This window comes from Scardinius erythrophthalmus, assembly GCF_964197995.2.
Source record: "Scardinius erythrophthalmus genome assembly, chromosome: 21".
NCBI lineage: Eukaryota > Metazoa > Chordata > Actinopteri > Cypriniformes > Leuciscidae > Scardinius > Scardinius erythrophthalmus.
The window spans coordinates 33,836,506-33,861,008 of NC_138241.1; the positions used below are offsets into that span (position 1 = coordinate 33,836,506).

At 38.0% G+C, this 24,503-nt stretch overlaps 1 protein-coding gene across 4 annotated transcripts; it reads right to left on the reverse strand.

Moving 5' to 3' along the window:
• Positions 1 to 1,423: 1,423 nt before the first annotated feature.
• Positions 1,424 to 24,050, reverse strand: bcl2l11 (BCL2 like 11). Of its 4 annotated transcripts, XM_081350623.1 has the most exons (5): positions 23,705 to 24,044; positions 21,644 to 21,903; positions 17,789 to 17,922; positions 17,076 to 17,279; positions 1,430 to 5,230 (listed from the first exon to the last, which is right to left on the reverse strand). In XM_081350623.1, the coding sequence occupies exons 1-5, from the start codon at positions 23,719 to 23,721 to the stop codon at positions 5,114 to 5,116; spliced, it is 732 nt and encodes a 243-aa protein (XP_081206749.1). In that variant the 5' UTR covers positions 23,722 to 24,044; the 3' UTR covers positions 1,430 to 5,113. The 4 variants fall into 4 exon arrangements, with proteins under 4 accessions (XP_081206751.1, XP_081206749.1, XP_081206750.1 ...); XM_081350625.1 differs by lacking the exon at positions 17,076 to 17,279 and having other exon boundaries at positions 1,424 to 5,230; positions 23,705 to 24,050; XM_081350624.1 differs by lacking the exon at positions 1,430 to 5,230 and having other exon boundaries at positions 16,977 to 17,279; positions 23,705 to 23,802.
• Positions 24,051 to 24,503: the final 453 nt, after the last annotated feature.

Genomic DNA, 24,503 nt, shown 5'->3' on the forward strand with positions numbered 1-24,503 from the left:
ATCAGCTGTTTCTCACTAGCAATGGAATAATGTGAAAATACAAAATATGCGAACAGAAAAAGCACCAGAAGAAAAAAAAAAGATCTTCTAATTATTTGCATAATTCAATCAGCTGTTTCTCAGTAAGAATAGAATAAAATACAGGGGATATATTTGTGTTTCAATTCTCAATATAAACAGCTGTTTACCTTGACTTTAGCCTGTAAGGTTAGGTTTAGAACATGGTGTTATCTGTTCTGACATACAGTGTTAAAGCATTGGTAAATTTGGCAGTAAAAATCCATTGTTTTGTTCTTGTTTGATCTTGTGTGTAAAAGAAGTTCAAGCATTTTAAATTTGTGTTAATTGTATGCATTTTGTGTTAAAGCAACAAGAAATGTGTTAATAGTATAGCTTACACAGGCGGATGTAGTGCTAACTGTGTTAAGAGTTTTGGAAAATTGTTAAATGTATTGAAAAATCTGTCATAGCAATCGTAAAAAACTGTAAATGGTTCCACGGTGAGTAATGGTGACAAAACACAATGTTTTCCTTTAAAAATCTAAGATATGTTTACAAATACATGCATGGAGCTTAAATATACTGTGGACTAGCATAATTTTCATTGTGCCCACATTGAGAAATTAAAGTTTTTTTCATTCAAGGTTAGCTTGTGTTGACTATAGTTTGCATGCGTTTTGTGGCACTGTACCCTTTAAGCCCATCTTAAAAAAAAGTTAATTTATAAAAATATTCTTCTATACAAAACAATTGATGTATTTATTTGTAAATTAATGTAAAATGAATCACAAAACATTTATTGTTTGCAGTTCACATGCTTAATTCTTTGGCAGTCTATCTTTCTGTAAGGCTAATGGTTTGACCTAGAGATTAGCTTTGAACGCAAGCTAATAAAACTCATCTTTCCATTTAAAGGAAAATGATATCAAATGATAAAGTAGCCTACTATTTGTTCATACAAAAAAATACATTTATCTCTTATTTGACATAATATCAATGTAGTTACCAAAGAAATGGCTGAAAATTGCAGAAATGTGTTGATTTCTGAAGGGTCATGAAACACAAGTTTTGGGGTTACTTGTGTGAGGTCCCCTAAGACAGCATGCACATGGGTGGGGCTAACTCAACATTGCCAAATGTGATTGGTATGCAATAAAAAATGCCAGGGAAGTAACAAATGACTGGATTGGTTAAAATAATAAGCAGCATAAAATATTATTTTCTGTTTTTTATTTGACTTAAGAGTTGAAAGTGGGCTTAAAGGGTACATGGGCTTAATGGGTACACTTACCCCTACCTAATTTTCTCTCCCTGAGATTTGCGTTTTATGTTGATCCAACTTTGTTTTCTTGCAGAGAATCAATGAAATACTTAGTCCATCCATTTTTATTAATGCTTATTAAAAGAGACTGAGTCTGTATTTAGAAAGTTGAAAAAAGCGGCTTTTATTTACAGCTGTATTGCACAAATTAGCACAGAAAATTTCAGTGCAAAATACAAAAAGATACATTTAACAAACAAACAAACAAACAAACAAAAAATTATCATTGTGCTACAAATGTACTGGGTCCTGGGTGGCGTCAGATCGGGCAATGCGGGTGTTCAGTGCAACAGGACTGAAGAGACTCAGTCAGAGGTCCAGTGAGAAATACACAGGTTGGCCTGAAATCCATGGATTTCCCTCAGAAAAAAAGGTTTGTTCTTAAAGGGCTAAAGAACGGGAATGCTGCTAAAATCCTTCAGCAAAGGCAGAGAACGAAAACATGGAACATGACACAACGCACAATAGCATTGAAAAACGAGGTCTTTGGTTTGAGTGGTAAACCTGGAACGGTAGACAAGCTAAACATTATCATTTTGGCAAAGAGAAACAATCTAACTGATATACAAACAAATTCATATGATAACAGGGCCAAGTGGAATATCTAACCGACGGATTTTTACACCTTATATATTTATTTCTTAAACTTTCAGCAATACCTTTCATAGTCAACACATCAATTCATATTTACTTAATTCTTTGCATCTAAAAAAAACATCATTACACCAACATACTTGACGACTCGTCCTGAGCCTTGTGCATTGATTACTGGAATACTGGGACAATGGTAAAAAAAAAAAAAAAGTAAAGCCAGGAGAAGAACCAGGAAGCTGAAGTAAAGATGGGAGACCGGTTTGTTCAAGAAATCTACACAGGTGTATTTCCCTTAGTCCCTGAGGCTGGTTAAAGGCCAATTAGACAAGCCAGTTTGTAAGACACGGGGTAAGGCGGGTGTTGATCAGTGGTTGTAATGTGTGCACTTCTAGTGGATATGGCCAATTAATTACAACACCGTGTCCTAACTACACGCGACGCGAAGCAACACGCGATAAAATGTTCTTTTCCATGTTAATCAGAGTGTTTGTCCTAACCAGCCGCGACGGCGACACGCGACGATTGTATTTACGGTTTCTATTTTTCTGCGACATCGCGCTGGAGCAACAAACACAACGTGTGGCAATGATAATCTCAGGTACTGTTTATGTGCTTTATTTAATGTTTAAAGCGTGTCATGTGACTTTGAAAATCATTTAGTGCTCCAGCTTTGTAGCTGTAAAAGAAACAATGGATAATTCACCTCAGATCTTGAAATTAAACAAATGGAAACAAGAACGTTCAAACTGTGAACAAACAGTGTATTCTTTGACAAAGATTGTTTTAGTAACTCAGTAGCCTATGTATTTTTTATGTTTAAATGGTGTAATATTTGTAAATTTGATTATGTAGCCTACTTATCCATTTTCTTGCGAGTGCCGTTAAGATTACTCTCTGATGCAGCGAGACTCCGCCCACACGCTGTTCTGATTGGCTGGGGGTTTTGATTGATTTTGACGCATGTCGTAGTCGCGTCGCATCTAGTGTGGACAGACAAATTATTTGTCGCTGGAATCTTATCGCATCGCGTCTGGTTAGGAAACGATGTAAGGGTTGCACATTCATTTCCAAGTTTGGTGTAATAAAAAAAATCCTGCTCTATCACCATTGCGCTCTTTAACAAGGCACTTAAATGCATTTTTTTTTTTCACGTGCATGATCACTTTGGGAGAACATCAAATGACTAAATGATAAAATCCACATAACCCCTTGACCTAAACTAGATTCACAAGGCATAAGCACAATCGGTTGGAACATTAGGCTAATGGAATCTTTAATATTTCACTTTTGCTCTTGTTTCCCATTTCTAATTGAGAGACAAACAAGGTATCTAACAAAGCGAAATACCAAATGTGGAATGTTTCCGACATTAAAATAACAAAAACGTCCATGTTAGTTACACATACTCACTACCTTTGCCTGTCAAATGAGATTTATTTTTCCTGGTATTCACTTACATAAAATAATTAATATACTGGTCTAGTACCTGAAGATGTTTGTCAGACCTTTTCACATGACTCCTCTCTAAACACTATTGTAATGCGACACTTTGACCTTTGCATGAAAAGCATTGCAGACAGAGTACTGGCAAAGCGGAAAATAGTGAAAGTAAACAAAAGGCTAAATGCATATTTGAGCCTATAACCGGAAAATTACATGTAAAACGTATATTCACAAAACGTTACTGCTCAGGACGCAAAGGTCAGCAGCAAAAAGGGTTAGAGTTGAAATTGTTTGAAATTTGAATATTACATTATAGGCAAGGATGTATCAGTGGGTATAGGCTAACTATAGGTGCGGTTACGTTAGAAAAATTTTGCAGGCAAAAAAAGGTTTATTGTTAATAGTGTTGCTTACAGAGAAGTCACTTTCGAACCAAGCAGCTTTCTGTCAGTCAAAGCAGTGAATTTGTATGACCAACTTGAACATGAACGAAATCTGTGTGGAGAAATATTTTGTCCTCGTGCGAAACTCCCGAACATGTGGATTCCTATTCAAATGACTGGTTTTCGTTTGCGAAATATCGCAGAGCAACGGTAAATGTAACCACACTTTAAGTTTGCGCCCTCTAGGGAAATAATATTTTTTTATTTTTGTCATTTTTACTTTGCTCCAGTGCAAAATTATAGCAGAAGTTTCTTCCAAATGGTTGCGTCAGCAGCAATGCACTTAGATGGGAAGTAGCAGCTAAACTATAACTTTTAGTAGTGCTTACTTGCCAATGTCTGCCTTTAAGCAAAACAGTATGGACTACTGAGTGAATGTCATATCACATAATTAATATTCATGAGCCAATAATGTGTCCCTCCCCCTTGTACTAACTTACAATGCTAAATCTGCATGGAAAGCAGCAAGAGATAATGCGGTAACTTGGTGCTTCATAGACTTCAGTTTTTTGGTAAATGTTGACACGAGTCATGTGAAAAGGCCTTTCATTATTTAATGGCTTCAAAGTAAATATGTATTCTTAACTCGGAAGCCAATGTCAAATCCACAAAAGACTGGCTAAAGTTAATTCATCATGCAAGTGGTTTTTAACAAAATAGGTAAAATCGAATCAGTTGATTTTTTCGGTCATGTTTTCTCAAATCTCAAATTTCATTTTCTGTTATGGGATTATTATATAATATTCAATCTGATTTGTATAGGCTACGCAGACCAAACGCAAGTGCAAATTTGGAGCCAATGAACACGTTACGGAACCAATAATGTCCGCGCTTGACCGACTAACATCCACGTTCATGAAAATAAAAACAAGATGTACAAATTAAATACAGTGAAAAATAAATATAAAAGCCATAAAGAAAAAAGACAAGGTAAAGACAATAAAGGAGAGACATGTCAAGGGAAAACAGGCAATGAAGGCACATTTTCCATACTACGTATGAGGTTTATGTGTAACAAAAACCTCCACGTTTAAGTCTTATCAACACAGCATCTAATGGCTCAGCTTTCCAAGTGAACGCAGGAAACTGCTGTGAGTCAGTCTATGGATGGCCGAGGGTTCCCAATTAATATATCCGTCCAGATCTGCACATATCCCGACAGGTCCAAAGCTGTACGCCGAAACCCGGAGAGGTTGTGGAAGAGCAGCATTGCTGTTATCCCTTATTATGTACATATATATACAGTCAGGAGAGGGGGGGGGGGGGGGTTGTACGCTGCTACACGTTTGCTGCTGGGCATTCAATGTGTCAATCATCTTCTTCGCAGGAAAAACTGTACTAGACGTCCGATCAGGTCGTTCATCCACATGACGATGATATGCTCATTGGGAGGGTGCAGCTGGGCCACATTGTTCCCGCCCGGACCACGCTGTTAGGATGAAAGAGAAACAAGGTATTTAAATGAGAATCAGAAGAATAGTACATATCTTCAAATAGACAAATTGCAAATCAGAATAGAGACAAATGCTGGAAACTAGCATTTTAGCATTTCCGGTTCCATCATACTGAAGTCAGTCCTGTTTTTTTATAATGGGTTTTTGGTTATATGTCTAAAATAATGCCTGTGGTGAACATAAGATCAAGATATTTTATTCTATGACATAAAATACATCAGTAATACCCCCCCCTTGAGATTTTTTAAAGCTTTTACGTGTCTTGAAAAAGGCAAGTAAACTCATCTACTCATCTATCCCGGAAACCGGGTGATGCGAACCGGGTTGGAAACTGCAGCGCTCTATTGCATTTGTTGGTATTTTTATAAAAGTGGTGTTTTAAAAGCTGTGATGTTGCTAAATTGGCATGCTGGAAGTATAGTACACTAACTCTTCATGTTGCATCTATCCTGTAAATTCAACACATTTGGTAAATGCTAAAATAATTTTTAGCAAAGGGGCTGATCGCAAAGCTAAATGCTCCAAGTTTACCTGACTAACTGACCCGTGCCTAATGTAGATACAGGCACATGCATATTAGTGCACGTACACACATTGAAATAATTCTGACTCATATCTGCTAATCTTTACAGTTAAGAGCCGCCCAGGTAAGTCCTTCAGCTTATATCGAGACACTGTGCCCCATGTTGACACATAAAATACCATGTTGAGACCTTGATGCTTTGAAGGATTTACAGTCTCTTTACGGCGATGAGATCTACAACAAATGCAATACAGGAACTAGCAGCTGACAGGTTATCCGGTGAGCTCCGAGTCGAGTTAGATTTGGCAGAGGTTGACCTGAACCAGGTGGCCTCTTTTTGGCCTGTATCTCAGCACTTGCGTTCACCCGGCGTGCTGAATGACTGCGATAAGCAGCGGGGGCATTTCCCCCAGGAGACTGGCAGGAACTCGTGAGGAAACACACTCTACAAGTCTGAAAAACTGAGGAGAAAAAAAGCCTTTCCTGTAGAGAATGAAAGGAGGATGAAAAACACCAGGCCTGGGCGTCTCCCCTCACCTCCAGGATAATAATCTGCAGACCCAACAAGCAACAGACTGGGAGAATCTCATAAAAAACATGTCAGTCATATTTCACCCCACAATCCAAAGAAAAATATTTCAATGTTTTAGATGAAAAACTTTATGGGAGGAGAGCATTTAAATGAATCATTCAAGGTGATTTACTAAGGTTTGCGCTTGTCAATTTACTGGTATTTGCGCCATTATTTACCGAGCCACAAAAAAGCATGTCTTAAACCAGACGCTAATTTGCACTAACTATCCACTCCCATCTGGACATTTTTGAAATTACTTTTTTTTTTTTTTTTTTTGTACATTAACATTTTAAATTATATAAATAATATATATATAATGAATTTAATATTAATATAAACTAAAATATATAAATGTTATCTTTATTATTTTAGATATTTATTTTGTGTTATATTTATACAAAGAAATTACAGTGATGACAAATTGGGGGGATTGGGGGGGTTAAGCGCTTAAATATTATGCTAATAATCTTAATATTTTTGCATGCATAATATAATTTCTTCTTGTTTTGGGTTAAAATATGGCCCATTTTTAACCCATTTTAGATTCACTTTGCTATCGCACACACGTACATTAATTAAATCGCTAAATCAAGGCAGGTGTGTGTCTATGAATACAATGGGCCTGCAGCATGTGGTCTAAATCAGCCCCTGTCATAAAACACTTTCTTTACAAACAAATGCAGAGAGTGGAAAAAAACCTTTTAATTCAGTAAAAGCCCTGCCAAAAATCACAACGTGCCCAAGGAGGGATTGTGTATTCAGCCAGAGGAAACAGGTGAGGAGGAAGTGGACTGAAATGGAGGAAGATTTCACTGTGTGTGTGTGTGTGTGTGCGTGTGCATGTCTGTGTGTGTGGTTATACGAGAGAATCATGAGTCAGTACAGTGACTGCAGCTCTCAAACTGAACGTACTTCAAAGAGAAAGACTTGTTTCAAATGCTGAATATTTTCTCATGGCTTTCAACTTAAACGTGAGTCAATGCTAAACCATGCAATTCAACAACTTCCATAACAAAACAACTCCTGAGGTCATTGAGTTTAGTTGAACCAAATTCAAAGGGCATTTCAGAGAGGAAGCTGTACCGCATTTTAAACCTGAAGGAAATTTAATCTGAAATACTACGCTTACTGTAATGGGTTTTTTAATGGCCATTAGTGATAACGAGAGTAGGACTGTCATTGCACAATATAAGTTGTGCATATCAAGCGCACAATTCATAGGCCAGCTGTAGTACGATTAACATGCATACTTGCTAAAAGAAGCTGAGCTACTATTACACTATAGGTCTGTTAGGCTGGATACATTGGCGTTTTCATTTCTCTGTTCACACTAGCGTTTCAAGTGCTTTCCAAAAGTTTCTCGTCCACATGGATACATTGGAAAATGCTTAAATCATCTAACTGTGCATGCATAAATCGTAATAAAAACTCACTGAGATGATACTTAAGAGACCAGACATAAAATTCTCACACTGTTTATCTGGCACAATCATTTTATAAGCAAAATATCTTACCGCTTACTGTTCGTATTTTCAAATACCTCCCTTTTCACAGTTCACACAACAACACAGAAATGTCTCTTTCAAATTTATCCACTTGGTTGAGGGGGGAAAAGCTAAATTTTCACAGGACGTAAACACTGGACGGAAGGCCAAAATGTGGAGAAAGAGATGTATTTAAAAATGTATCTGGATTAGTGTAGACGTAGCCTTAATCCGCATTTGAAAAAACCAGTGGCACTGTTTCAATCAAAATTAAAAGCAGCACTTGACATCTAAAAGGACATATTATTGAATCAACCATTTAGAATTCAGAGTTTGAACTTTCCATTTTAAAATTTGGAGGGAGATTTAATGCTTCTATTAACCCTTTGACACATACACCACCAGATCACACCAGTGTGATTAGAATGTTCAGTGCGTCATGTGATCAACTGCTAAATTTAAATTCAAATCTGCTTTTGCACTTTGGCTGGCGCCGAGCCATCTAGATGTAGATTGTGTCTAGATTGTTCAGTGTTTTCAACCATATAAAGTTTATTTTTCAGACATTTAAATTCACACAAGTACTTTTAAAAATACTCACTAATGTCAATGGAAGTGGCAATAACGATCCTTTCAATGTGTTTTATTTAAATCAGATGCACACTGTGTAGGTAACTATAAAGTTTACTCTATTCTTCTCCTATTTCACCGGCCATTTACTTTTATATCTTTCAGGAGAAGTGGATGAATTTGCATTGCCTATATTGCCAATTATAAATCCCACCAACATGATCAAGATGTTTAAATGGAAAAATACATTTACTTAACACATATTTGAAAATCAGAATATCAGAAATTTCACAATACAGTTAACAAGTTAGTGAATACTTTGAATAAAGAGGAAAAATTTAATAAAACCCAACGTATTAGTCATACAGCAGTGTGTCATGTGACAAGCTTGACGTCAATATGAACATTCTCAAACAGCCAAATGCCATCATATGTATTGGTCTATCACTAGTTTACCGTTGCTGAATATTTTCACTTGACTTTCAATTTGAACGTGAGTCAATGCTAAACCATGCAATTCAACGACTTCCACAACAAAACAACTCCTGAGGTCATTGAGTTTAGTTGAACCAAATTCAAAGGGCATTTCAGAGAGGAAGCTGTACCGCATTTTAAACCTGAAGGAAATTTAATCTGAAATACTACGCTTACTGTAATGGGTTTTTTAATGGCAATTAGTGATAACAAGAGAGTAGGACTGTCATTGCACAATATAAGTTGTGCATATGAAGCACACAATGCATAAGCCAGCTGTAGTGCGATTAACATGCATACTTGAAAAAAAAACTCACGCCAAGGGCTAGAATATTATAAACTTAAGTGTGAAAGGGTGAACTGCACACAGATATCAGCCAATATGAACATCCTCAAGCAGCCAAATGCCATCATATTTATTGGTCTATCACTAGTTTACATAACCGTTCGTATTGTTGATACGAAAGAGCAGTTGTGTTTTGCATGCATAACACAAGCGGGTCAAGAAAAGGCTTTTGGTTGTGATGTGGTAAGCGCGTCTTCAAAACCAGCGTGACACTGCAGATCGAGTAAAATGACAGGGGCGCATCCCTCTAATCAAGCACAATTAGCTTATGCGCCGCAGCGGAAAAACACAGACTTATTTACTATTTCAGCCTGGTTTGAGTCGACACAGATCGGCGCTCGTCTCCTCCATCTGGGATCAATTCGTCACTGTTAGCTTTAAAAACAATCTTGACACAAAAGATCGTGTTTATCTAGTTTGCTATCTGTAGTGGGACTTGGGGGGCAAACAGGGAGACCGTACGAGAGTAAAAGAGTGGCATCCCTGACTCATCTCGCGTGGACAAAGGAGTCTGGCGTGGCAATAAACCCGGTGACCACATGCAAGAAAAACAGAGCTGCCACAACTCAACAAAGCCAGAGCACAGCAAAACAATCCTCACAGACTAGCGAGCTGCTAATGCATTCACAGATGGCTGCTCCGCTATTGCCAGAGCTGGTAAAAACCAATGTAATACAACACAAGCGCATGTGCTTTCAGTTTACGTGGAGGAATAGCATGTGACAAACTCACGAAATAGAAAAACATAGAGAACAAAGAAACTACACCTAATTAGCTGCATGTCAGCCTGCAGTTGCACTGTCAAGTTGTAAGATGGGATATATATTTATAGAATCAGTGTATGCAATAAAAACAATAGGGAAAAGTGCAAACAGATGCAGGAGGAGGAGAATTATGGGACATCACAAATCAAAACTTTACAATAAGGTTCCATTTGTTAACAACAACATGAACAGCAGCATTTATTTGATCTTAGTTCATGTTAATTTCAACATTTACTATCTTAAAATCCAAAGTTGTATGTTAATATTATGACAGACCTGAACTAACATGGACTAACAATGCATTTTTATACACTAACGTTAATAAAGATTAATAAATACTGCAACAAATGTATTGCCAACTAAATGTAATGTTAACAAATGGGACAAAATGTTAGCAAAATGTACATTAAAATTCATATAATAATACTTGTAGTTCATGTTTCTGGTCTTATTCACAATAACTCAAAGCCGTTTTACATCATCTGACTTTCTAAAAATTGCATCTAATTCACATCCTAAAACGTTTTCCAGAGTTTTAATTTTTAATTTACCACCCAAGTACACAACATATTAAATGCACTGTACTTGCATGATAATTTTCATCCACATCATATTAAATATGACGTCTACCCTGACTAAAGCCCCGGTCACACCAAGAACGATAACTATAAATATAAATATAACGATAACTAGATTAGCGTCCACACTAGCAGACAATAACATTCTGTTTATAATAAATGTGCTCTGCAGTTTTATCATCTGCTGCTTCAAATGCTCGAGCTCTTTAAAATCAGGTGGATTATGATTGGCTGTGTTTTTATTGTTCATCAGCTAGGGGAAAAGGGCGGGTCAACCTGTCACTCACATGAAACCGACCAATAGCAAACCACAACTATCTAATCAACTCCCCATGGACAAAACCAAGTCCCGTCCTACATTTTTTCCTGTTCTTGTAGAGAAGAAACGACTATCGCACCTTCCGTTTCATGCCGACTTGGTGTGAGCAGGCCTTAAGGTCAATTGAAGCATCTTTTTCTACTTCTACAATTACTCGTTTCAGGAGGGACAGTCGAGTTACTTCTGACTTACTGGTAGTCACTCACACAGCACAAACCCTCAGGGAGACAGTAAGTTTGCAGCATGCTCGGACATAAACGCATGCAATCATCTCCTGAGAGGTATCCGCATGACTCAATAGAAACTTTATCAGCTACAATGCACTAGACTGTTCCATTTCTCCAGGGAAGAGGCCTGCAACAAAAGAGCATTGATGCAAAGAGCTGACAAAGGTCCGTCATGTGCGATTTTGCAGGGCGAGATGCAGACATTAGCGGGGCTGGAACAACAAGCGCGCTCTGTGGCCAGACATCTGCTCTGCATTAGAGTGCTGCTTACTAACAGAGTGCTAGCATGTCACACTAGCACTCCTCAATCGGTGCTGGTGTACCGAGAGCCAACCCTGGAGAAGTGCTGAGGAGAGGGAACGATCTGGAAACAGACTTTATAACACTGCACATCGAGGACAATTATAGGGTCTCCAACAAATCCCAGCTGAAGTTTTTGATTATGTTCCTATTTATGAGAGGAACTCGAACCGAAAGCTCACACGGGTTTCTTGCGCCGCTGCATTTAATAAACAAGACTGCCAAAAGAGATTTGATTGCTCATGCTTTCTTAATTTAGTTTTTATTAGTGGCATGCATTATTATTAATATTCCTCTTACTTAGTGTTAAATATTTGAATAAAGCCCTAACAGTAAGTATTAGATGTTATTAAACACATAACTCGTACTGACAGAATTGCTTTTTGAATAGAAGAGGTGTGATATTACTTTCCAAAGTGATTGACAAGACTGACAACTCCATGGGCAGTTTATAGTGAATACACATTTTTCTAGTTATTCTTGATTTTAAGTTCTAAAATCTTTTAGAAATCGTGAGTAAAAATCATTTTTAGAGTGTTCACACTTGTAGTTCAGTTCTCTTGGTTGATTTGGTCCGGACCAAGAAATCTAAATAATACATTTAGCCCTGGTTCGCTTAGCATTCACACTGTCATTTTTGACACTGAATCTAAAAGATCTAAAAAATGGCTTGCATATAGCATGCGTAGCGTAGCATAGCATGCGTAGCCTACATATGATGGTATTCTGACCAGGAGTCAAAACATCCCTCCATCACACACACATACAAAGATCTGCTACGGTGAGACGCGGTTCTGATGCCGGTACTGAACTGTGATGGGCAACATCACGACTATATGATGAGAAAAAACAGGTGTGCGTGAGCATTCTGTCCGGTTTAGGGTCACATCTTGTGACATCATGTCCTGTTTTTGGTTTGTTTACATGTCTTTGGTCCGTGTTGCGTTCATATTTCATTCAATCCACACCAGAGTTTGTTTGTAAGTGGATCTAGTCCCGTCTTTTCAGGGGTCTCGGTCCACTTGTTTGGTGCACACCAGGGTTCAGATGGCAGCGTTCACACTTATTCAAATGAACCGCATTAACAGAGCAATCGCACCAGAGTTTGTTTTAATCATAAACAAACATGCCAAGTGTGAACACACCCTTAAAAACCATTATCAGGAAATCAGGAAAAAAAACTGGGGCCTTCAACTCCAGTTGGACTACCAGCTGGAGTCAAAGAGTTTGAGAACCACTGATCTACATCAGTTTACTTGTTACACTCTATCCGCCATTTAACGACACCCAAGCAACTATAGCAGTCCTCAGAGTTTCACACAGGCACGAACCATTCATATTTTATTCAGTTTATCATCAAGCCAAATGTTCATCAAGCCAAGATTGCATGGAATTTTGTTAAATCTGGAGTTTCAGTATATGGAAATACTGCAGTTCATTGATAGTTTCTCCAATCCGCCATTCCAAAGTGTGCTTTATAGATGTCAAACAAACATGGTCTAAATAAATAAACTAACACAACACAGGAGCGTCAAAACAAACTCCTGAAGTGACATCACAGACGCATGAGAAGAGAAATAAACAAAAGTGTGGAGTCCAACCCCTCCATTTAGATGCTGGCAGGCCGGTTCCTCTCTGACCCTGACTGTGAGCGACTCTCGCTAGGCCCGAGTGCGTCTCTGTGGCGCTGAGGAGACTGACCCGCTGCATAATTAGAGCCCAGAGCTTAACCGCAGGGTAAACATAATGAAGCTGAGCTGTCCCAGACACATACAGCTCTCTGCCATGCAACCCTCCCTCTGTCCCTCTTTTTTCTTCTCTCTTTTCAGATGACCCCTTGGCCTATTAGAAACTCCACCAGGGCTATTAGTCTGAGTCTTGAACAGAAGTGGGCGGTTAAGGGGGGTTGGGATGAATTCTGCTCCTCCCGAGATTCTTCTGAAACACTGTTGTCACGCACACAGGACTGCTTGTTGTGATTCATTAAATACGTCTCATATTCGAATGAACGTCTTATACTTTGCTTCAAGATTACTTTTAAGTTTCGCGTGCTTTTAACATACAAAATAGCCAAAATCATACACCTGTTGTACTTCCAAAGGCGCCTCAAGATGACTTGAACAGGTTTTAAAATAAGACAAACAGACATTAAGGACATTACTAAACAACGCAATTCCAAAAAAACACAGACGAGAGTAGACATTTCTGATTCAAATTGAAGCACACAGCCGGATCATTTTTCATGCTGACTAATGCAATCTATCAAGAGCAGCGTAAATTGTCGAGCGCAAACCTTGGTAAATCACCTAGCATGATTCATTTAAATACTCTCCTGCTAACTGTTAGTAAATCTGGCCCCAAATGTGGTAAAAACAAGTAAAAATCAAGACATTTCAATTTTTTCTTCTTTCAAGAACCTGAATTCATACAGTCATTATAATAAGAACTATTTTAGCCAAACTCAATTGTTTTGAAATTTTTTCAAATTTGAACATTATGCAAAATATATGTATTTTTCCAGCATAGAACCTCCCTTTTTGCTAAAGGGCCTTCTAGGGTCCAACAACCCAGGGATCTCCTCTGATAAGGCTACAGGGTGTGTCTGGGCAAACAATGAATCACTCCCGCACTGATGAATCAAGAGCACTTGTTTACAGTAAATGTGTCACTCAACATTCTATAAGAATCTTTCGCTGACGTCATGCGATTGCTCTGGAAGGATATTATTTTAAGTGAAGAAATAACAACAACAAAAAATTGTCACCGGCAGAATGAAGCATTGGACATAGTTTAACAATCAGATGAATAACAAATCATATTCACACTTGCATTTTAAGGTTTGGAAAGAAATTTACATTTTCATTCAGCAAGGATGCTGAAAATTCAGCTTTGTCATCACAGGAATAAATTATATTTAGAAATATATTACAATAGAAAACAGTTGACTTCAATTGCAATACAATGTCACAATATTACTTTTTACTGTATTTTTTGATCAAATAAATTCATAATAGATTTTTCAAAAGAATCATATCGACCCCAAACTTTTGAATGGTGATGTGTTCAGAAAATAAATAAAGGTAACAAGAAGTAGATGTTGCATAAAACATCTAAAACTTATTGTTAGACTTCAGTTCAAATACAATCCAAAGTATGAGCAATAAATAGTGACTGTTGCCTTAACAAACACCACTAATAAATGTGGCGTTGAGCTGTTTATGAGCACGTCTGGACTCTTGCCTACAGATAAATCTTTCAAGAGGTTTGCAGGTCTTGCTCACTTAAACAATGACTAAGGTAATTTTACGCAGCAATAATCAAACAATGATAGCCAGGGTAGATAAGTTTCTATTTGCATAGTGAGCTCACAGAGACAGCCTCAATCAAAACTCCTACAGAGAGCGACTACAAGAAACTATTCTTCCAGAGTCATACCAACTTAATATCCTCAAAGAAGTTTGTAATTCTACAACTAGCCAAGAAGCGATCATAAGTTAAGGCCTGACACAACATAATAAACACAAATACTGCCAGACAGAACCTTGTCCAACTGGACGGCTGCCCAAACAGGAAGCATGATACTGTATTGGAGTCAAAGAGGTGAAAGGCTATAACTCTTCAACAGAGGTATCAATTATCTCAGATTTAACCCCTACAAAAACAGAATCTTATCAGAACCAGTAACGTCACCGAGAAAATGTGTTTGCATGTTCATATAGATAATCAAAGGTGGACATTCTGTTCTAGCACGGCGATATTTGCATAAGGAATACATTACACTTATAAATTTATAACATCGTAACATGAGTCAGCACTTCAACTGTATAAACATTAATTTCTTATCTAACAAGGCCATGTCTATTTTACATCAGAAAATGTATTAATTGCTCATCAATGCGTAATAAATAAATTGCAAGTGCAATCACATTTACTGTTGGTCTGCGATTGAAATTTCAATATGAATCTGTGCTTTTGAGAGTTTCACGTGATGGGAAAACTCGTGTTCATGTTGTTCACGCGAAATCGCCATGATGACCAACAAATAAGCTATTGGTTTGAAGGTGACTTTTGTGTGAGCTGTGCTTCACACATCGCTACGCTACTGGCAACAGACAAAGGACATTTTTCACACACAAAAGTGTTGCTAATGCTAATTTCATATCCCTTTTATGGGCATCCTCCTCCTCACACACACACCCACAAAAAAAAGTTTAATAAAATATAGTTTTAATAAAATATCCAAAAGAAAAAGTGGGACTCCAAAGAAGGATCATAAATCCCTTAATTAATAACAGTTCTGCAGGTTTTATGAAGGTAAATGTAAGACATTTTAAGACCTTTTTGAGACCAAGTAAAGAAAATTTAAGGAATAAACTGAAGGGAATACAATACGCAATATGTTTTCTAAATGTAAATGTCTAGGGAGAAACACAATGATTTGTATTAGAAACCCTTAAGAGTTTGAAAATACAACTTCCAACAGATTACTTTACAAAAAAGTTACTTGAAAACCTTTGCTCTCAACCACTAGAACATGTAAATACCTTTTACGGTACATTCTGATCACAGTGCTGTTATTTCTAAGTATTGTTTTCTTGTTTTCCAGTGCAATTGTCTATAGACGCATTTACTGGAGATGCAAAATGACATAAGATGTGAAGTCTTGTTTTCTGTGAAGTTGATCATAATGAAGCGAGTTTATCATTAAAACAAGAACAAATATGCCAGTGGGCTAAAAAAAAATCAACTTAATTCAAAAGAAAGTTCTCATAACTCTTGACATATTTGTTTTTATTTTAAGCATAAATAATTCAGTTTGTTCAAATTTTCAAGACTTCATTTTACATGAGCATATAAGTCAATGTATCAAAGAAGTATAGATATTTGTATTGAAAAAAAAGGACAAAAATACTGAGGGAGGAATGCCATGACTATGAATTTAAGACTTTCTGCTCTGATTTAAGTTCTTAATTTGTGTTAGGGCAAATTAAGACCTGCAGAAACCCTGTATCGTCTAGTAATAGGCAATGGCATCAAGAAAGACAAAGGGTTCAAAAAACAAAGTGTGAACATATGAGCCTTGATCCTCTATGAAGAACCTTGATTTCTTGACTGGTGCTGGAGTGATGCAACATTAAGAAATACAAGTTATGAAAATAAAGCTCCCTTCACAGCGGTGGAGTAAACATTTCCCTCATTAAGGCCCTGATCTGCAGAGACTTGTGATTCTGCTTTCGTGTGTGTGCTCCCCTCTGCAACGCCTGATTGAAACTGATATGAGAGGGGGCGGCTTCCAAAACACAAACTCAAACTCACTCCCCTGGACAGACAAAGCGAGTGAAATCGATACTCTCTAGTGAGTGAAAATATTTCATTTTTAAATCTAGACTAAAAACACATCTCTTTAACCTGTCACACATACAACACACTATCAATTTATATTATTTAAATCAGTTAAATGATTGCTAGGCTGCATAAATAAGGTCAACTGAAACTTGGAACACTTCCTAAAACACCCGATGTGCTTGTTACATCATAAGAAGAAGAACCGGGAACACTTCTTCCTACGACACCCGATGACACCCGATGTTGTTACATCGTAAGAAGAATGGCATCTACGCTAATATTAGTCTGTCCGTCTCATCCTTATCCTGAGGTTACCGTAGTCAGCCGGATCCGGTCCATATCCAGATCAGATGTGGACCTGCACCTAGACACGACCTCAACGTAGACCTGAATGTCAGCCGAGATCCTGTCAACTAGACAATCCCCTTGTCTCAGATCCTCAGCAGAGACCACAAGAACCAGACCGGTCCTCCGCACAGACCCTATGGCCAGCTTTGGCTCCATACCAGCGTGATGAATCTGATCTTCAAGCAAAAGGAACTGGATGAATATCTGAATGCTACCGATCCTGATCTGAATTCTGACTTGTGATGCAGTCTGAATCAGTTTGTTCGTTGGCCAGAGGAAAACTGAAGCTTGGTTTCTCCCAAATTTCTCCATTCTGTCACCTGATGGAGTTTGGGTTCCTCTGGCTTGCTTAGTTGGGGACACTTAATATTCCACAATATTATTGATCTGACTGTGTGAGAACTGAACTGAACTGGACGATGACATCATTTTTTTGCAGAACTGCTTTATAGAGGAAATGAACTAGTTTAATAATTGATGATTTTTTACAACGGAACTGAATCAACACTGAACTGACTTCAGCCGAAATGCATCATTTTCCTTTTCTCACTGTGAAGCTGCTTTGAAACAATCTGTATTGTGTAAAGGGCAGTATAAATAAAGGTGTCTTGACTTGACCTCATCGTCGATCTCCTGCGCTTGATCATACGGTGTCACACTAGGACCTTAATATTACCCACCCCTTGACAGTACAGACGGTTGAACTCGTCTCCGATGCGCCGCAGCTCCTGAGCGACCGCCGTCTCTGGCCGCATGGCTCCAACAGGTGCTGCCATCTGCGCGTGCTGAGGGCTATGTTCGGGGAACCATACCTCTGAGAAACACAACGAAAGGCAAGTTTAAGACACTCTAAAGGCCTGTACACCAAGAATGATAACTATATTAGCATTACTATATTAGCATCCACACCAGTACACAATATCGTTCTGTTTATTCTAAGCACGCACTTCTCTGTCACTTTAAATGCTTGAGCTCGTTACAGCAGGATGGATTCTGATTGGCTGTCAGTGTTTTTATCGTTCATGAGCTGGATAAAATCGTTCTGAAAGTGATATTGTTCCAACAATATTGTTCCCCTGTGCCGTTATCATTATAGCTGTGTTGTGAACTCTGCTATTCTTTAATATTGAGAATTATTTTTTGAACTATAACTTTTTGTTATCTTTTTAGTTATCGTCCTTGATGTGAACGGGCCTTAACACTACCATAGCTCATTCAAACGGCAAATAAAAGGGATGGGCATATATATATATATATATATATATATATATACGAACAAACATTTACATCACAAAATTCTCAATTTTTATATGCATTGATATACATAACACGAAATACTTTTATTTTTCATTTAAAGGGATTTAAAAACTAAATATTAGTTCCCTTTTGTCTTAAAACAATGTCCAAAATAAAGCTAGGCCTAACACAAATAAATGTTTTATTTTTTATGTAAAGTTATTTGCAATACAACAGGAATAATTTGTCAAAATCTAATTTCAAAGTTATTAAATTTGGATTAAAGATTACAAAAGCAAAAAAAAAAAAAATGCACAGGAGGCCAGGGGTAAACAAGCTTAATTTCATGAAAACAAATACTCAATTCTACTTTTTTCTAACAAACACCTTCTATCGTATATTGCATGGCATCCTCTGATGCAAACAACCACCTCTGCAACCTCTGGTTTAGTTTTTCCACTGCCAGTAGCATGATTTAATATTTGCCAACAGCTTCTGTCAGTGGTAAGACAGTAGCTGAACGACTGAGGTTATTATGAGGCTAAACACTAATATCACCCAAATTCTGCCTGAACTCAAATTGATCTCCAGCTATGACTCAAGCGAGAAGCCGTTTGACTGTTTTTTCTCATGCTCAATCATATTAGGACCATTGGATACTCATTTCCTTTCACAACTCCACTAGACCTGTTCGAGTTTAACCAGCCAATATCTAAATATCACTTTAAGTTTTAGTCAACACTTTCACCTCATTCTCTTGTGCCTTTAAATTACTACCCAGAGCCAGCAACAACATCTCAAACGAGGACAAATTTTGATCTAAATCAGTATCGCAGTAGTCAAATTGAATGCATGCTCTATTCTGGTTTCGTTAATAACAGCATCTTCATTTATTTTTGAACCGAACATAACACGTCTGACCCACAAGAGGTCCACAAAAAAGGGCACAAAGTTCATACGTGTAAATTCAAGACCTTGTGCCAAAACAATGCAGCAGCTAAAGGTATAAACAAGAGCCACTGGTAGAGGAACTCTCCTGTCGAGCGAGCAACAGATGAGAGTCTTGATAAGTTATTGTTGTTTCTCTTCGCCATTAAGAGTGGCTACAGGAAGACAATTATCGCCATCTCATATCTCCTGGCTCTCAATAGGGAAAACAGAGATGGTTGGATCTCATGTCTAGCCTTCACAAAAGACTGGCTAGTCTATTTTGACTGCGTGCACTAAGGCTGATTCTCTGACTGCCTTATTGAGGCCTCGTTGACAGTGAAGGTAAACAAGAAGACAACAGGCAAATCAGCTTACACCATCAGAGGCTTTATGAGAAGATGTGTCTCAGGTGTATTGGGTTTGCAAGATGTTGTGAATTGACCAAGCAGGCCTTTCACAAACACACACACAAAAATAGTCCAAGCCCAAAATGGCTAAGCACTAAGCTTTTAATGGTCTTAACTACAATGCATTACTTAAAAAGCCATAGCTGTCTCAGAAAAATATCAAAAAGCCAGAATGAAGTTTTTGGCAGAATATGGAAAGTTGTGTGTGGATTGATGAATCACAATGAATCATGAGTTGCATGGTGATTCTCCAGAGCAGTGTTTTTGAAAATCTGCTGAGAAATATAATAATAAATGCATCTCTACCACAGTGAAGCACAGAGGAAGATGTGTCATTGTGCCTTTTTAGCTTTTTGATTCACTGTGAAAAGTAATTGAATGCTTTGAAGTAGAATATTGCAGAATGGTTTGCTTCCCACAAATGAAAAGTTGTTATCTAATGAGGAATGATCAACAAGACAATGTTCCTGCCCAAACTGTAAAGACAACCAAGAAGTGGCTTGAGAACAAGTCCATCAGGCTCACGGTTTGGCCAGGTCAGAGTCAAGATGTGAACCCTACAGCAAATATTTGGTTTCATATTAAACTTAAACGAACTGGGAGACATTTTTCATGAACTGTTTGAAGCCATTACCATTGAGTGGAACAATACTGACTCCTGTAAAAAGCTGTCTGAGAGTTTATCTACAGTATTTGTGCAATTCTTGCTGATTTCCTAACCAGTGATTTGGAATTAATGGTTAAGAACATTAAAAGACCACTAAATATTTTGGTTTAGCCCTTTTCTTTGTTTTTGCCCAGGAGTGTATAGACTTCAGAATGCATGTGCACTTATTTGCACTAACACACCCTCCTAATACAGTGAACATTTTGATCTTAACAGAAAGGAAATTCAGATTATTCCTTTTAGAGAAGCTGTCACAAAGATAAATGAGCTGACTTGGCTTTAGGCAGATATGTCCTGCTTCAAAATGAGAAGAACATGCTTTCTGGAAGAGATTTTCAAGACAAGTGCACTGCCAAGCATTGAAACTCTATGCTTATTATCACTGTAGAAAACTGAGAGCCAAGTTAAACATCCAAAGCTTTTAAATGGATTACGTTAATAAACAGTGAGTTGTGACAATATTCATATTTTGATGCACCTTTACTTGTACTATCTTTCACTGTTTATTGTGAGGGTTTTTCTTAAATGGATAGTTCACTCAAAAATAAAAAATTCTGTCATCATTTACTCACCCCTTATGTTGTTCCAAACCTGTATGAATTTCTTTCTTCTGCTGAAAACAAAATAAGATATTTCAAAGAATGTCGGTAATCAAACAGTTGACAGTAGCCATTGACTTCCATAGTAGGCTATTTTTTTTCCTACTATGGAAGTCAATGGCTACAGTCAACTGTCTGGTTACCAACATTCTTCGAAATATCTTCTTTTGTGTTCCAACAGAAGAAAGAAACCCATACAAGTTTGGGACAACATAAAGGTGAGTAAATGATGACAGAATTTTCATTTTTGGGTGAACTAACCCTTTAACCTTAACAGATCCAGGGATATTTGAACTAATTTAAATATTTTTAAAGAAAATCTGTTTTATATACCTGTCCATGGACCCCAATGACCAGGCCAAAACCAAATTGTCCCTTGTCCTAGGGAATAAAGTCAGAAATGGCAATAGATAATAATAATAAAAATATATAATAATGGGCTTTTTTTACTTGAAGCCCCATAAATGATCAATAATCATAAAGAATTAATAATTTTGTCAAAATTTTAGAACGAGAATGCTAAGTCACACCAGGGCGGGAAAATGCACTCGTCTGCTTTGATATTTAGATCTGCAATAATCAAATTCTTAACGGACTAATCCACTGAAAAAATGCCTCGCTATCCGTCGCGTCAGGCTTCAGTATTGCGTTTACCCACCACAAAATTTTGCCCTTTTTTCGCCAGGGGGCTCTTACCATCATTTTGGTCATCTTGCGCTTCGGAAATATTAGGCATTAGAGGGGAACCTGGCACAGAATCGCTGTCGACGGAAAAATAGCCACTAGAGGACCTGGAGACGGTTCTGTACATCTGTGACCTCGATTGGTGACTATTCGACATGGAAATCCCTCCCCTTAACGGGTCCCCATCGCTCGGCTGAGGGAAGTCAAAGTGCTCGCCGCCGGTGCTCTCTCCGATTCCCCGCGAGGCCGGGTCATTGGGCAGCGTTTGCTCTCTGCAGAACAAACAAAACACTCGTTACTGTCTTTTGCAAGCGTTTCGAAGAGGAATTGTGTGGGTTGTTGTCAAGGGGCTCAGAATTTCCCGTCTATTTCGTGGGGATTAACATGCGTTTGAAATCTTAGCTTGCAGCGAACTCTATAAAGTGGTAACCCGGTGAAGTGCGTCACAAACGAGCTCCACTTCAACTTCCTATTTCTTCCTTACTGCAAAACAGTCTACATTTTTGGGATAAAACGCTATAACGCGCGAAGCGATCGTGTGAAACTGTAACTTCACTTCGAAATTGTACTCCGAGCTCGCGCTGTAGCGGAATGTACACGCATTCATCTTTCTTTGTTTCCAACTAATCTAGAGAGGTTTATTATGTCTGGCTTTTTAAAATGAAAACACATCCCTGTAGAGTTCTCACTGTAAACCAAGTAAACATTGTCAGTCACGCCGGCTTGGACAAACATCGAAGCAGCAACAATGACAAAACAGCGACACATGTATAAAAGAGGCTACAAAACAAATAGAAGCCAAAATAGAACAAACTCCCTGTTATGCTGTTGTTGTGTCACTTACCGCTATATTTGTTGCTCTTGCAATTGTCAGTCACTACTTGATACCGATACGAAGCCTAGCATACTTTACTGTCTGCTCAGCAGACGCGCGAGTCCTATCTAAACACGCGCGCGACTAGATCGCGATTTTTTTTTTTCGGTTTTCTTTATTTCTTGCTTTGATGTCATTTGTCAGCGAACTGCAAGGTCAGCATTTCACTGACAGTAATGAATGTTGTACTGTACGAGGGGGAGTTTGACGCAACTAGATTGCGATGCCTTTATTTTTTATTTAGTTTCACTTGTCAGCGATCTGTAATGCTCAGTATTTTACTGCCAGTATAGACCATTGTACGAGCGAGCGTGGAGTTTTTTGCGATTTATTTTCACCGAAATACAGCGGCGGCGAAACAATATCGTGCGCACCAAAACAAAAGTTTCCTATTAATAGGAGCGCGTCGACGCCTCCAAGTGTTCAGGCAAGCAGACAATAGCGCAAACTTATGCGAGTATCAATCTAAACAGACCGACAGACTGAGACGATCGTAAAAGAAACACGATCGTAAATAAAAACACGCATCGCACAGCACATTCCAAATTACCATATTTTCCTGCCAGGAACATTTCGAGTCTTATTTCGAAAGTAAAACGCGAATAAATACAGCTTTTACTTTAGTAGGTACTAGGTAGGGTATAACTATAGAGCTTTAACAACAACCGCGGGTTTTTATCGTATTTACACGTTTATTTTGAGTGGATAACGACAAAGCAAACAGGTGCCTATCTTTATTCTTTGCAAAACACAGTTGAATTATTCAGTCTGGTTAAATGTCAACACGGAATGGCCACTGAGGGGAGTGGACTCTTCTACTACATCTCAACTTTTGTTGTCTTTACGACATTGTTTAACTGGACACTACAGGCGACCAGATAGCGCGCATCTGAAGTTTCGCTTTTTTTCATTTGCCGCCGCGCGCAACTTAAATGTTTTGTGCGTTATGCTTCGCCAGAATAAAACCTCATCGCGGATAATAAAGCAATGCGGACTTGATTAATAAACAAAGCAATACCCCAATTTCACCAATTTTGGGAGATTTTAAATCACGGCGATCAAATGTTAAGACGCGTAGGATATATTAAAAGCGTATAGTCCTTTTTGAAAGACGATCTTACTGTTGAATTATGCAGAAAAAAGCGCAATAAAGTTGCCTTAAAGCCGGCATTCACAACGATACCCCAGTATGAACTCACCTGGACGTGTCTGACATATCCGCTTAGGCATAAACGCGTTAGCGCATTGTGTTAACGATGAACACGACAACAAAACGAAGGGTCAATTTACAAATATCCAGAGATTAAAAAAAAAAAAAAAAAAGTTATTAAAGAAAAAAAAAGTACAATTCCAATCTCAGACAATCGATGTCTCTAAAACTCTCGATGATTTTTCTTCCTTTGGAGCAGTTGTCATATAAGATCCTGTTTGTAAAGTGTCCACAGGATTGTTTTGGATTGTGTCTTTTGTCTCGGTTTTAAGTGCACTTCCTCGCCAAGGCTCAGTCTCGTGCGTCTGCTGCGTGCTGCAAGTTGTTCTGAACTCTATTTACTGAAGTGAATAAACAGTAGAAGCAGAGTAGCCTAAAGCCACGCCCACTGGGGGATGGGCTTCTAATGGTCAAGCCCACAGATTCATCACATCACAAGCTCCAGCCTCCAAATGTACACAAACACTTTAGATTAAACTAGAACAAAAGCACTATAGTTCTTCTTTCGCAAGGACTATAGTCTCCCCTGTGGTATATTTCATGTACAATCTGATTGAATAATATTTGATCACAAGTGTCATGCAAAAGCACTAGTTCTTCTTTTGCATGGGCTAGACTCCTCTGTGGTGTATTTCATGTAGGCTACAGTCTGGTTGAATAATGTTTGATCACAAGTGTCAGAAGTCACAATGCTAAGGGTAATTTTCAAACAATGTAATGCTGCATGCAATACAAGCTAGGCTTACAATTGCAATGCTAAGCCTTTGGCATGCATTTCATTCTGTTAT

Bases quoted from the DNA above. Each gene is read 5' to 3' on its own strand.
- bcl2l11 (XM_081350623.1), bottom strand. The intron at 17,280-17,788 runs GTGGGTAATATT...CTTGAAGATCAG, and splicing joins ACCGTCTGTACTGTCAAGGG to ATTCATCACGCTGGTATGGA. The intron at 5,231-17,075 runs GTAACCTCAGGA...TCATCCTAACAG, and splicing joins ACCGGATCCGGCTGACTACG to CGTGGTCCGGGCGGGAACAA.